Source organism: Myotis nattereri (assembly GCF_964212035.1).
Source record: "Myotis nattereri genome assembly, chromosome: 16".
Taxonomy (NCBI): Eukaryota; Metazoa; Chordata; class Mammalia; order Chiroptera; family Vespertilionidae; genus Myotis; species Myotis nattereri.
In genome coordinates, this window is record NC_138091.1 from 2,850,587 (window position 1) to 2,865,006 (window position 14,420).

A 14,420-nucleotide genomic window follows, 5' to 3' on the forward strand; every position below is an offset into this window, starting at 1 on the left:
AAAAACCACTGAACTGCATGCTTTAAAAGGATGCATTTTATGAATCTCAATGAAGAATATATAAATCTCAATGAAGTGTCATTTTAAAAATAATCAGTTGCTTTAAAAAACAATAGAACTAATATAGTGTTTTAAAATACAATGTAGTTGTGTTGGTTCATTCAAACACTCTTGCTGTGATAGCTGTTGGCAGACTCTATGGCCGTATCTACTACCATGACAACTTTTAAATCACAAGGGTCGCAAAAGTTTGAAATAGTTAAAACTTAATTGTGCCGATGTGTGATTCTCTTTGCACAACATCAGAGTTGTTAAGCTGCCCCACAGTTTAAATGACAACCTTGAACTGAAACATGAGTTTCTGGGGTGGGCGAGATATCCTTGACTCCTCAAGAAGGAACTGCCTAGCCTCCTGGGGAAATTACTTCTTTTCAAGTTTTTCTAGGGGCAGCCATGACAGGGCCTGGTAGGCTCAGAACAGCTTCAGAGCACACAGTACACGAGCCCCTCCCAGCCTTCCATCCACACTCAGGCTGTGCCATCGACAGAGGGCAAACCCAAAGTTCTAGGGTCTCTTCAGTGTGACTGCCCATTGCTGGACTAGCCCCCCAATAACTGCTATCAGTGCAAAGCCACTTGGCCTGATGTAGCTCCTGAATCATCTAAAGATCAACTACTTGGTAATTTGCTTTCATGGACCCTGATGTGAACTCCGACTGACTGACCAGACATGCCAGTCAGCTCCCATGCCCTGGCCTGGCCTGGTACCCTGGGTACACCGCTCCCGCCAGAGCAGGGGCGGCCAACCCAAAGGTCAGGGGCTTCGGTAATTCTGTGCAAACACCTCATCTGTGTGGAAAGCAAGCAGCCTAGTTTGGAGGTACATTCCAGTGCTGTCCTTCCTCAGTCCTGTGCCTTCAGAGGGAGTTTTCTTTCATGGCAAGATCTTTTCAGAAAAGTTAACTGTTATCCAAAATTCTTCTCACCACTGGAAAGATGATGAAAACAACAAGATAAGCAATATAAATAGGATAAGACCTCAGTCTAATTAGCTTGGCTCGATCCTTTCTGTGCACACCCTTACAGATGCTCTTGAGCTGTGCTCCATGTCTGAACCCCAGCATGCTTCCGAGACCAGCAGCTAGGGGAGGGCTGCACGGGTGCCCACCATGTTGCAGAAGGCCAGAGAGGAACCAAGCAATGCTTAGAGAGATGGAGTTACACTTTATTACTATTATGCGCGGGCCAAGAGAAAACTATTTCAAATTCTGGGCCCCAACATGGAGGAACTTGCCCTATTTATATCTTTTTACCTTGTCTCCCAAATATGGGGTTTTTCCGGTCCCCTTTACAAGTTCTTAAAGAGCCCTATGTGCTGGGGCTTTGAGACCTCAACCAAAGGCTTGGCTTGGTGCCAGCACTGATAACTTCGTCTGGGGAAGGTTTATGGCCTCTCTGGAATGGGAGTAGTCTTATTTTCCTTATTATTTAAGCCAGCAAGCACTTACAGAAGCCAGAATAGCAGGGTTAAAATTTCAAACAGCAGTTTTTATGTAAGACGGATGCTTCAACCACACAGCTCCGGCAGATGAGCTGGAAGTTGGACCGGAAGTGGGGGTGTCTTGGAAACACTTGGGGACATCCCCAAGGAACACCTTCAGGCCTTGCTCCCTGCAAGGCTATCGTGCTCACCAAGTTTCTAAAGAGCTGTATGTTGCTTCCTTCCCCCAAATTTCACTTGTTTAATAGAGAGCAGCCCAATTTGAATGACTGAGTAAAAAGTAGACACAGAACTAACATTCCAGAATGAGAACATATTTATTCAATGTGTGGCATCCAGGACACTGTACAACTTCTCCCTTTTCCAGAACATGCTCTGCTGGAGTACAGACTCAGATAAAAAGCACATTTAACATAAGACCATTTCTTGTGATTTCTGATCCACACAGTATACTTTATAGCTTCAATTAAATAAGAAAAATTAACTTTGCATTTACTTGCCTGACACCCTAAGTCAAAGGTAACTTTAAAAATGAAGAAACGTGCAGCACACATGGTCTCTGGGTGGCGCTGTGAGCGCGACGGGGAAGGAGACACCACACACCCAAGCTCAGCGCAGGCTGCACAGCGCAGAGAGGACAGGCGGTACAAGCCGCCCACAAGTAAAGATACGCGCTCTGATAAAGTAACCTGCAATATCTCACAGTGTATGTCAGATGCCTGGCGGCCTACTTCCCTGTGGGTGTAAACCCTGCGCTGAGGATAAACTAGACCTGCAAGATACAACCCGAAACTGCCTTCTCTCTGGGTAACGCGCGGATCATCGCATGGACCCAAAAATGCAACTTGGCAAAGTCCACGGTTATTAAAGTGAAGGCCACTTCTAAACACAACAAAACTGCCTCGGCTGTGAGAACATTAAAAATTAAAAGCACAGCCTGTTGGACACAGAAGCAGGCTCTGTCCCTTACAGCCCTTCCTGGCAGGCCACACACCTGGCCACGTGGAAATCGCAGGGAGCTGCCCACAGAAACACCTCCACGTGTGCTGGGCAGGTAATGCTCACGGGAGGGGGTGGGACGGGGCCTGGAGGCGCTCCCTGCGCCCACCATGCCCAGCTCACCTGCTTTCCCTCCTGACTTCCTTCCTTTCCCTCTCCTGACGGAGACCTGCCCGTGGGCCAGGAGGAGCTGGCGGCAGCAGGGGCTGCAGGGCCGGCTGCAGGGCCAGGCTAGTGCAAAGCGGGGAGGGAGCATCCCAAGAGACACCGAAAGGGCTGCCGAGGCGGAGCTGGCCAGGGCGGGAGATTCCCTGGACTCAGGAGAGGGTCCCAGCGCTGCAGCCCTGAAGCAGGCACTGCACCCGCTCGGGGCATGAGGAGCAGCCCCTGCTCTGAGCCACGGTGCCAGCCAGGCTCCTGCCAGCGCGTCCAGGCGCTGTGGCTGCGCGGGCTCAAGCGGGAGGGAAACCCCAGCTCGGTCCACGCACGGGCCTATCGCGGCAGGAGCTCCTCCCTTCCTAACGCGGGGCACTCAGGTCCCGCCAGTGTCTCACTGAGGGAGAACTTAGTCCCAATGATTTTTTCTGCCGTTGAGGTTCATCTCAAGCAGAACGCCGAGTCGGACACCGCAGCCCACAGCTCCAGGCAGCGCACTGGCTGCTCTCGGCCGGCCCTGGCACGTTTGGTCTGGTTTCAACCGGAGGCACCAGAAGTTCTGACAGTAGACCCTCCCCTCCGACTCCAAGACACAGTGAGAGCACAGCTTCAGTGACTTCTCCTCTTTTGTGGGAAAAAGGTGTACTTTGTAGGGTTGAACTCTTCCCAAATGTGCTCAAATTCTTCCAGGAAAAGCCTCACATAGTCTTCGTCCTCCATAATCAACACGTTTTCTCGATTGTTCTGAATGGCTTGAGTGGTCCAGTTGAGGGAGCCGGTGATCAGCACCTTCTTGTCCACGATGGCAAACTTGTGGTGCATGTAGCCCAGGTCCTGGTCATGTCGAACCTGGATACCTGCAAAAGGGCAAGTCAGCCGGCTGCCCCACAGCTCTCCCTCCTCCATCACCGCCCCCCAAGCTCTCCCTCCCCCATCACCGCCCCCCAAGCTCTCCCTCCCCCATCACCGCCCCCCAAGCTCTCCCTCCCCCATCACCGCCCCCCAAGCTCTCCCTCCCCCATCACCGCCCCCCACAGCTCTCCCTCCTCCATCACCGCCCCCCACAGCTCTCCCTCCCCCATCACCGCCCCCCAAGCTCTCCCTCCCCCATCACCGCCCCCCACAGCTCTCCCTCCTCCATCACCGTCCCCCACAGCTGTCCCTCCTCCATCACCGCCCCTCACAGCTCTCCCTCCTCCATCACCGCCCCCCACAGCTCTCCCTCCTCCATCATCACCCCCCACAGCTCTCCCTCCTCCATCACCGTCCCCCACAGCTCTCCCTCCTCCATCACCGCCCCCCACAGCTCTCCCTCCTCCATCATCACCCCCCACAGCTCTCCCTCCTCCATCACCGTCCCCCACAGCTCTCCCTCCCCAATCACCGCCCCCCACAGCTCTCCCTCCTCCATCACCGCCCCCCACAGCTCTCCCTCCAACATCACCGCCCCCCACAGCTCTCCCTCCCACATCACCGCCCCCCACAGCTCTCCCTTCTCCATCACCGCCCCCCACAGCTCTCCCTCCCACATCACCGCCCCCCACAGCTCTCCCTCCCACATCACCGCCCCCCCAGCTCTCCCTCCTCCATCACCGCCCCCCACAGCTCTCCCTCCCACATCACCGCCCCCCACAGCTCTCCCTCCCACATCACCACCCCCCACAGCTCTCCCTCCCCCATCACCGCCCCCCACAGCTCTCCCTTCTCCATCACCGCCCCCCACAGCTCTCCCTCCTCCATCACCGCCCCCCAAGCTCTCCCTCCTCCATCACTGCCCCCCACAGCTCTCCCTCCCCCATCACCGCCCCCCACAGCTCTCCCTTCTCCATCACCGCCCCCCACAGCTCTCCCTCCCCTTTCACTGCCCCCCACAGCTCTCCCTCCCACATCACCGCCCCCCACAGCTCTCCCTTCTCCATCACCGCCCCCCACAGCTCTCCCTCCCCCTTCACCGCCTCCCACAGCTCTCCCTTCTCCATCACCGCCCCCCACAGCTCTCCTTCCTCCATCACCGCCCCCCACAGCTCTCCCTCCTCCATCATCACCCCCCACAGCTCTCCCTCCTCCATCACCGTCCCCCACAGCTCTCCCTCCTCCATCACCGCCCCCCACAGCTCTCCCTCCTCCATCATCACCCCCCACAGCTCTCCCTCCTCCATCACCGTCCCCCACAGCTCTCCCTCCCCAATCACCGCCCCCCACAGCTCTCCCTCCTCCATCACCGCCCCCCACAGCTCTCCCTCCAACATCACCGCCCCCCACAGCTCTCCCTCCCACATCACCGCCCCCCACAGCTCTCCCTTCTCCATCACCGCCCCCCACAGCTCTCCCTCCCACATCACCGCCCCCCACAGCTCTCCCTCCCACATCACCGCCCCCCCAGCTCTCCCTCCTCCATCACCGCCCCCCACAGCTCTCCCTCCCACATCACCGCCCCCCACAGCTCTCCCTCCCACATCACCACCCCCCACAGCTCTCCCTCCCCCATCACCGCCCCCCACAGCTCTCCCTTCTCCATCACCGCCCCCCACAGCTCTCCCTCCTCCATCACCGCCCCCCAAGCTCTCCCTCCTCCATCACTGCCCCCCACAGCTCTCCCTCCCCCATCACCGCCCCCCACAGCTCTCCCTTCTCCATCACCGCCCCCCACAGCTCTCCCTCCCCTTTCACTGCCCCCCACAGCTCTCCCTCCCACATCACCGCCCCCCACAGCTCTCCCTTCTCCATCACCGCCCCCCACAGCTCTCCCTCCCCCTTCACCGCCTCCCACAGCTCTCCCTTCTCCATCACCGCCCCCCACAGCTCTCCTTCCTCCATCACCGCCCCCCACAGCTCTCCTTCCTCTATCACTGCCCCCCACAGCTCTCCCTTCTCCATCACCGCCCCCCACAGCTCTCCTTCCTCCATCACCGCCCCCCACAGCTCTCCTTCCTCCATCACCGCCCCCCACAGCTCTCCTTCCTCCATCACCGCCCCCCACAGCTCTCCCTTCTCCATCACCGCCCCCCACAGCTCTCCCTCAGCAATCACCGCCCCCCACAGCTCTCCCTTCTCCATCACCGCCCCCCACAGCTCTCCCTACTCCATCACCGCCCCCCACAGCTCTCCTTCCTCCATCACCGCCCCCCACAGCTCTCCTTCCTCTATCACTGCCCCCCACAGCTCTCCCTTCTCCATCACCGCCCCCCACAGCTCTCCTTCCTCCATCACCGCCCCCCACAGCTCTCCTTCCTCCATCACCGCCCCCCACAGCTCTCCTTCCTCCATCACCGCCCCCCACCGCTCTCCCTTCTCCATCACTGCCCCCCACAGCTCTCCCTTCTCCATCACTGCCCCCCACAGCTCTCCCTTCTCCATCACCGCCCCCCACAGCTCTCCCTTCTCCATCACCGCCCCCCACAGCTCTCCTTCCTCCATCACCGCCCCCCACAGCTCTCCTTCCTCCATCACCGCCCCCCACAGCTCTCCTTCCTCCATCACCGCCCCCCACAGCTCTCCCTTCTCCATCACCGCCCCCCACAGCTCTCCCTCCCCCTTCACCGCCCCCCACAGCTCTCCCTCCTCCATCACCGCCCCCCACAGCTCTCCTTCCTCCATCACCGCCCCCCACAGCTCTCCCTTCTCCATCACCGCCCCCCACAGCTCTCCCTTCTCCATCACCGCCCCCCACAGCTCTCCCTCCCCCTTCACCGCCCCCCACAGCTCTCCCTCCTCCATCACCGCCCCCCATCTCTCCTTCCTCCATCACCGCCCCCCACAGCTCTCCTTCCTCCATCACTGCCCCCCACAGCTCTCCCTTCTCCATCACTGCCCCCCACAGCTCTCCCTTCTCCATCACCGCCCCCCACAGCTCTCCTTCCTCCATCACCGCCCCCCACAGCTCTCCCTCAGCAATCACTGCCCCCCACAGTTCTCCCCCCCCATCACCGCCCCCCACAGCTCTCCTTCCTCCATCACCGCCCCCCACAGCTCTCCTTCCTCCATCACCGCCCCCCACAGCTCTCCTTCCTCCATCACCGCCCCCCACAGCTCTCCCTTCTCCATCACCGCCCCCCACAGCTCTCCCTTCTCCATCACCGCCCCCCACAGCTCTCCCTCCCCCTTCACCGCCCCCCACAGCTCTCCCTCCTCCATCACCGCCCCCCATCTCTCCTTCCTCCATCACCGCCCCCCACAGCTCTCCTTCCTCCATCACTGCCCCCCACAGCTCTCCCTTCTCCATCACTGCCCCCCACAGCTCTCCCTTCTCCATCACCGCCCCCCACAGCTCTCCTTCCTCCATCACCGCCCCCCACAGCTCTCCCTCAGCAATCACTGCCCCCCACAGCTCTCCCCCCCCATCACCGCCCCCCACAGCTCTCCTTTCTCCATCTCCGCCCCCCACAGCTCTCCTTCCTCCATCACCGCCCCCCACAGCTCTCCTTCCTCCATCACCGCCCCCCACAGCTCTCCTTCCTCCATTACCGCCCCCCACAGCTCTCCTTCCTCCATCACCGCCCCCCACAGCTCTCCCCCCCCCATCACTGCCCCCCACAGCTCTCCTTCAAGCACTGTAGCTCTGGGGACCATTTGCTAGCAGCTGCTAACTTTGCTATCTGTGGCCAAGTGGATGGGAAAAGGGGAAATCTTGTCACTTGGGCAGGTGATGGTGGCTGAGCCTGACAGTGACCTGCCACACCAGCTACCAGGGGCATTGTGGCCACAGACAGTCCTCCAGGCAGCAGGGACCATGGCAGACAGGCAGACACTACTGTTTCCTCTGAAAACCAACCTGCACCCTCCCAACTCTGGAGTCCGTCCCAGCCAGCAGAGCCTGCAAGGCACTGCCCATGCGTCACTGCTGGGCTTTCCTCACTGTGGGACAGTCGCTACTGCACGGGACGGGACCCCAGTAAACACCTCCTGGCTGGGAGCTGCACCCCACTCTGTAGGAGAGGACCTGAGCCTGAGGAGAAAGGAGCACAGAAGCAACCAGCCCCGGGCGCCTGGCAGCGAGGCCTGAGGGTCCCCGAAGCAGCAGGTCTGCCCAGGGGAGCCCAGCCTGAGCGCCCAGCACAGGACGAGTGCCTCTCTGCCTCCCACCCCACCGCCCCACCGCCCCCCCACCCTCCCTTTGCAGCGGCCCTGCCCACTCGGCGGTAACCCTGGAACGGTGGCTAAATATCTGCTCAGCAAGTGAGGCCATTGGAAATGTGATTTAAAACAAGTTTAAAATGGGCTGCTTTGCAATAGGTTTGCCAGACTTAGCAAATGAAAATACAGGATGTCCAAATTAAATTGGGGTTTCAGATCAACAACACATAACCTGAAGGGAAGTACGTCCCATGCGACACTGAGACCCACACGGAAAAGCATCGCTCACCGGGCCACCCCTTCTCCTCAGGCTGTAAACCCTGTGAGATTCACCTTCACCACAGGGTACGGCAGCCATTCCTGACCCTCCAGCTGCCCGCAGCTCTCCCACCCGCCTCGGGCTCCCCCACACCCGCCTCCTCCGAGCACCCTGCTGCCCGGCCTCTGACGGCTTCCGTCACCGAATGGGGCCCGACGCCCCTGCAGGAAGCCGCCGTGCCTGTGGCCCTGGCACACCTGTGCGCCCTCCCAACTCCTCCTGCCTCACCTCTGGCCCCGGGACACCTGCTCCTCCGGCTGACACATTCCCGGCCCTGCTCACCGCCTTAGGAACTCGGGCTTCGGCGAGGCTCCCCGGGCCTGTCTCGTTCCCCACCGTGTCCCTGGCGCCTGGAACCGATCCAAGCAAATCCTGACACAAAGGCACTTGTTGAACAGGTGACCGTGAATGATGGCAGGGCCGCCAGCCTTGGATGGAGTCTGGTGCAGTGCCCTTTCCGGTCCTTTCCAAGCCTGAGATTTCACGATTCTCCAAAAGCTAACGAAATAAAAGTGGCCCACGCCTAGCGTTTCCCCCGTAGAGGACCCACAGGTGAGGACAACGCATGGCTGCCCGGGGGATGGAGGGTCCAGTGCTGGCCACCTGGAGAGGCGGGCGGGGAAAGGCTTCTGCCCGCGGGGCCTGGGGGACTCGCGCGGACGCGGGGCAGAGCAGCAGCTCCCGGGCGACCAGGCCTGGGCGGGAAGCTGCTCCTGCAGGAACATGTGCCTGGGTCGCCCAGAGCCACGGCGGGGACGCATGCAGCCCACGCGCGGGCAGAGGCGCCTGCAGGGCTCTCCCCCGCGAGGCCGAGGGCGGAACAAGGGGCTCAGGCGAGGCCAGGATCTGGTCTGAGAACAAAAGGACTGCGGGCGGTCGCCTGTCCCCGCCCTAGTAAGAGCCCAGATATGGCTTCCCAGGTGTTCTGCGGCTGCAAAGGCATATTAACTTCTCACCAACTAAATATTGGAGTCCCGCTTCTTAGAATATCATTTTCACTCATTTCAGAAGCCCCCGCACGAAAGTCACGAGTGTATTTAAGGTGCAACGCCTTTTCCTCCTCCAGCCCCTCAACGCCGACCCGGCTGCAACCCCGCCCCCCCGGGCAAACCCCCAGCTCTACCAGACACAGGGCTCCCACTCGGTCCCCTGGGAATGTGGGGGCTCCCAGAGGCTCTGGCCCTACGGGTGGCCCTGGCACCCCGGCCGCTGGGAGCCCCGAGGAACTCCCTCCGCTGGCGGAAAACACACAGGCGGCTCACACCCACCAGGCACCCCCACGGGAGGGCAGGGGCCCCGCGCCGATGGCCCTGGAGCTTCACGGGCTAAAGCCTGCCTGACCTCGCAAAGCCACCCTGGGACATAAATGGGGTGTCACCCGTACTCCGACCCCTGACCCCACATGGGCGCTTCCGCCTACGCTCCCAGAGGCCAGACCTTCCCCCCAGCCGGGGGCTTGGGCCGCCAGCGGGCCGCGCCGGCCTGGGCACCGCGCCTACCTGCCTTGCGGAGCAGACCGATCTGCGAGCCCTTGAGGGCCATGTAGTCGCAGTCGGTGACGACGCGGACGCGCACGCCGCGCTGGTGCAGCAGCTGCACGGCCCGGCCCAGCTGCGGGCTGGAGAAGGCGAAGAGGCAGAGCTCGAGGCTGGCGCGGGCGGCCAGCAGGGCGCGCAGCAGGCGGCTCAGCGAGCTCTCGCCGTGGGGCAGGCTGCACTGGCAGCCCCCGGGGGGCGCCGAGGGCCCGGGCCCCGCGGCCTGCAGCAGGGCCTCGGTGCAGGTCACCTGCGACGGGAAGAAGAGCACCTCGTGCCGCGGCCTCCGCCGCCGCCCGACACCCAACCAGCGCAGCGCCGCGGGCAGAGCCTCCAGGGCCAGCGCCAGGCCCATGGCCGCCACCGCCACCATCTGCCAGCGAACCCGCGCCATGCCGCCCGCCTGCCCGCCGAGGCCGCAGCCCAACGCTCAGGCGCCCGCGCCTCGTGCCGCCGCCGCCCCGCCCTCTGCCCACTGCGCCTGCGCCTGCGCCTGCGCCTGCGCCTGCACCTGCGCTTCCCGCGCCTCGTGCTGCCACCGCCCCGCCCACCGCCCACCGCGCCTGCGCCTGCGCCTGCGCTTCCCGCGCCTGTAGGGCTGCTGCCTCTCCCCCGCCCCCCCCCCCCCCCCCCCCGCCCATGCTCTCCTCCCACCGCGCCTCCGCCTGCTCATCTGGCGCCTCGTGCTGCTGCCATCCACCACGCTCTCCGCCCACCACGCTCTCCGCCCACCATGCTCTCCACCCACCGCGCCTGCACCTGCCGCTAGGCTTACAGCCAGCTCACCGCCCGCGACGCCCGCAGCAGCCCGGCCCCTCCACCCTGGGGGCTGCAGAGCAGTGCGGGTTTCCGTTCGCACCTACCATTCGCCTAGAGGAGGCGCGGCAAGTGGGGAGGTCTGGAAACAGAGGCTGTCAAAGAGCTGGAGGGTGTCCCGTTGCACGCCGGTCGGCAGCGGCGTGATGTGCGACCCGCCCGCGCGAGGCCCCTGTGCGACCCGCCCCGCGCAGTCTAACCCTCGGTACTGGACGGTGCGGTTCTGCTGGGCCAGGACAGAGGAGCGCAGGTCCGGGCCGGTCTCAGCAGGCACGGCCAGTGTCGCTGGGGAGGAGCTGTCACTTTTCACAGGAAACAGAAGGAAGGATACGGGTGTGTTTCTTTACGTGGAACTGATTTATCCTCTACAATCTCCTGTAACCGGCTGAGACTCCATGACCTTCATCTGTTACAAAAGCAGACGCCTGGGTGGAAGAAGGGGGTCGTTAGAGATGAGTAGCGGCGGCTGGTTAGTCCCGTGGTGGGGACTCGGCAGCTTCCTGAGTGTGTTAATGCAGGTGGCACCCAGCAGCGACTCCAGCACCTGCTCCCAGGTCTCGGTTTCTGAACACTGCTCTCCAGTAAGAGGAACCTGAGCTCCTGGGAGAAATGATGGCTTCTCGGACGGGGCAGGGGAAACAAGATGAGCTTGAGTTACCTTGTACTTCCCAAACGTGAGGAACTGCTCAGAAAAGAAAAAGGAGAGCAGTGTATCCACAGGACACGGGGCCCAGCCTAAGGAACCCCGAGAGGCCAAATCGGGAACAATTTGAAGAGCAAAGTGACTACTGCAGTATTGGATTCTAACCCAAGTACAAAATAACTATACACGAGTCTATACTGATCTACATAAATGGCTAAAGAAATGAAAAAGGCTCTCGCTTGTTTGGCTCAAAGGTCCTGGGTTCAATTCTAGTCAAGGGCACATGGCTGGGTTTCCGGGCTTGATCCCCAGTAGGGGGTGTGCAGGAGGCATCTGATCAATGATATTCTCTCATCATTGATGTTTCTAATTCTCTGGCCCTCTCCCTTCCTCTCTGAAATCAATACAAATGTATATATATATATATATATATATATATATATATATATATATATATATTTAAAGAAATGAAAAAGAAGACTGAAGTGTCTTGCAGAAGAATTCCAAATAATATCTGTAAATACTCCTGCCCCACACAGGAAGTTAAACCAAATCTTCCACCTCCTTGAGGGAAGGTGAGACTTAGTGACTGGTAAGGAAAGTGGGAAAATAACTTTTACGTGGAGAAAATTGGTAAATGCCACCTTAACTAAGTGCTGGCTGGCAACACCAGAGATGCCATGTAGATGTCATGTACCCTGATACACCGTGATGAAAAGGGAACCCTACCTCTGTGGTATTGTTTCCCAGTCCCATTACCCCAGTGCAGTGACGAGGAAAAGGCGTCAGAAATACAGATTGGACGACATGCTATCACATTCCGCAGGATACCTGGCCAGTATTTTCCCAAATGGCCAAGGTCATGAAAAAAAAAAAAATTCAGAAACTATTGCAGGCCAGAGGAGACTGGGGATATAGGACCACTAAATGCAGTGTGGTGCCCTGGACTGGCTAGATCCTGGAACAGAACGATGACATTAGTGGAAAAACTGGCACAACTCAAATCAGGTCTGAGGATTAATTAATAGTAATGTACCAATTTCAGTTTCTCCATTGATAGTAAGATAAGATGCTAACAGTAAGGGAAACTGGGTGACAAGAATGTGGAGACTCTCTAATGCTATCTTTAAAACTTTGTTGTTAATCTAAAATTATTTCACTTCTGGTCAAGATGGTGGACTAGATAAACGCTTTACTGGCCTCCTCCCACAATTACAACTAAACTACAGAACAACCATCATTCAGAAACCCCTGAAGTCAAGCTGAATGGAAGTCCTACATCTAAGGATTTAAAGAAGCCACATTGAGACTGGCAGGAAGGGTGGAAAGGCAGAGTGGGCTGGTCCCACACCCACGTGTGACAGATAAAAATCAGGAGGGCTATCTGGTCCCCCCCACAAGGAGCAAGGGTTCCCAAGCCTACACCATGCTTCCCAGCCCAGGGTTCTGGTGCCAGGAAGAGACATCCCCATAACTTCTGACTATAAAAAGCAGTGGGGATTGAGGCTGAGAGAAATGGAGGTCTGCTAGAGTCCTAAGCAGTTCCTCTTAAAGGGCCTGTGCACGGACTTACTTGGACTCACTCCCTCTGAGCTCCAGTGCTGAGGCAGCAGCCTGAAAGGCACCAGAGACATAAGGGGAGTAACTGATTGTCTAGCATCAGGTTAGCTTTCTCCCAGATAGAAGTGCCCACAGAGGCCATTGTTCCTTAATTTTGAAAAACTGCTGGAGCTTATGGTGGGAGTAGCAGGAAATGTGGCCTGTTGACTAAAGCTTCTCCCATCTCCTCACCCCCCAGGTTGGTTGGAAAACTGGTAGGCTTAACACTGTGTGACTGGCTGCAAAACCCTACACTTTGCTAGTTAGTAGTGGTGGGAATGGACCCAAAAAAATCTTCAGTCTTCCTAGTCCAAGCTTCCACTCCAAGTTGCAGTGAGTATGGGGTGAGTAGCAGACCAGCCATAAATGTGACAGAGAGATCCTGGGAGAAAGCTGTAGAAGGCTGACTATGCTCTTCACACATTCCTAGCTAAATGGGAAGCTGTGCATGAGTGAGAGAGACCAGAAGAGCCCATGGAAAAGTGAAAGCCAAGAGAGCTTTGTAAGTGTTACCCAACCCACAGACAGATTGGTCTTCCAGGCTCAAAGTATTTAGGTTCAACCCCTACCGAAATCATTGGCTGAATATTACATTAGGAAGAGACAGGAGAGACCCCTAGGAATAAATAAAAGTAAGAATTTAAAAAACCCAAACCCAATAGGACACACCTGAGGCTGTGCACTGCAGTGGAGAGAGATTGTTGGAGACTGGGTGTAAGCTGACACGGTCCTTGCACCAGAAGGGGCTAGCAAGGCTGGGACCCTTACCCACACAGTTTTCCCAGACTTGTTTGGATGGCAGTTACCAGTAGAATGAGAGCAACCTTTGTAGAATGAGAACAGCCTTTCATGGCTTATCAAGAAGTCTGTACCTATTTACTGAGATTTGCTGTACTGAGAATTTGTCCTTCTGTTCTGTCTCTCCCTTAGAGATTAAGAGGAACAAAGAATACATTCCTCTTGACAGACCTCCTATTCAGTGTTTTGTGTATAAAAGGCATTGCGTGGCTAATAAACTTACTGCAGTTCCTCGATTGAGCTGTAGTCCTCCCAATCCCGCTCTCCTGTCTTTCTTTCTTTTCTCAATTCCCACCTCCCTACCTCAGCCCAGTTCAACCTGTCAGGCAGGCCCTGACAAATTGGCGCCCAAAAGCCAGGGACCTGAGGACTTGGGAAGCAGATGGTGAGGAACTCCTCCGGATAGAGAGTGTACTCGTTAAGGTAAGGGAGGAGAAATTTTTTGCTAGTCGGGAGTAAAGCATGGGACAGTTAGAATCTAGGGAAAATGCCCTTTATGGGCAAATGTTAAAGTCTATGCTCAACAGTAAAGGAACTAAGGTTAATGACAAGCAAGTAGAAAATTTTTTAAAATTCATTCAGGAGGTCTTCCCTTGGTTTCCTGAGGAAGGAACCGTTAACTTAGAAATATGGCAGAAAGTTGGAGAATAAATGCAAAATCATTATAAAGCCCTTGGGCCAAGTAAGACCCCAGTTGATGCATTTTCCTTATGGAATTTGATACGGGATTGTTTAGATCCCAGGCATGACCATAAACAACCGTCTCTTAAGCCAGGAAAATAAAAGAAGCAGTGTGATGGCACAAAACAGGGATCTAGAAAAGACAGTATATTAAAAAGGAATAATGTAAATTTTAAAGACAAATTAAATCCTCAAGATGAGGAGGATCTTGAGGAAGCTGCTGCCCTTTATCATGATGATGATACAGGTGTTGTTCAGGCAAAAGAGGAGGAAGAATATTTTTCTGCTGGAACTGAAGAG

General features: G+C 57.5%; 1 protein-coding gene across 1 annotated transcript; it reads right to left on the reverse strand.

The window, feature by feature from the left end:
* Positions 1 to 1,801: 1,801 nt before the first annotated feature.
* Positions 1,802 to 10,001, reverse strand: PLD6 (phospholipase D family member 6). The gene is made up of 2 exons (XM_081110753.1): positions 9,548 to 10,001; positions 1,802 to 3,513 (listed from the first exon to the last, which is right to left on the reverse strand). The coding sequence occupies exons 1-2, from the start codon at positions 9,975 to 9,977 to the stop codon at positions 3,266 to 3,268; spliced, it is 678 nt and encodes a 225-aa protein (XP_080966879.1). The 5' UTR covers positions 9,978 to 10,001; the 3' UTR covers positions 1,802 to 3,265.
* Positions 10,002 to 14,420: the final 4,419 nt, after the last annotated feature.

Excerpts from the sequence above, each read along its gene's own strand:
- PLD6 (XM_081110753.1), bottom strand. The coding sequence starts at position 9,977 with ATGGCGCGGGTTCGCTGGCAGATGGTGGCGGTGGCGGCCATGGGCCTG. Across the intron at positions 3,514-9,547 it reads CGGTCTGCTCCGCAAGGCAG|GTATCCAGGTTCGACATGAC; the intron begins GTAGGCGCGGTG and ends GCCCTTTTGCAG.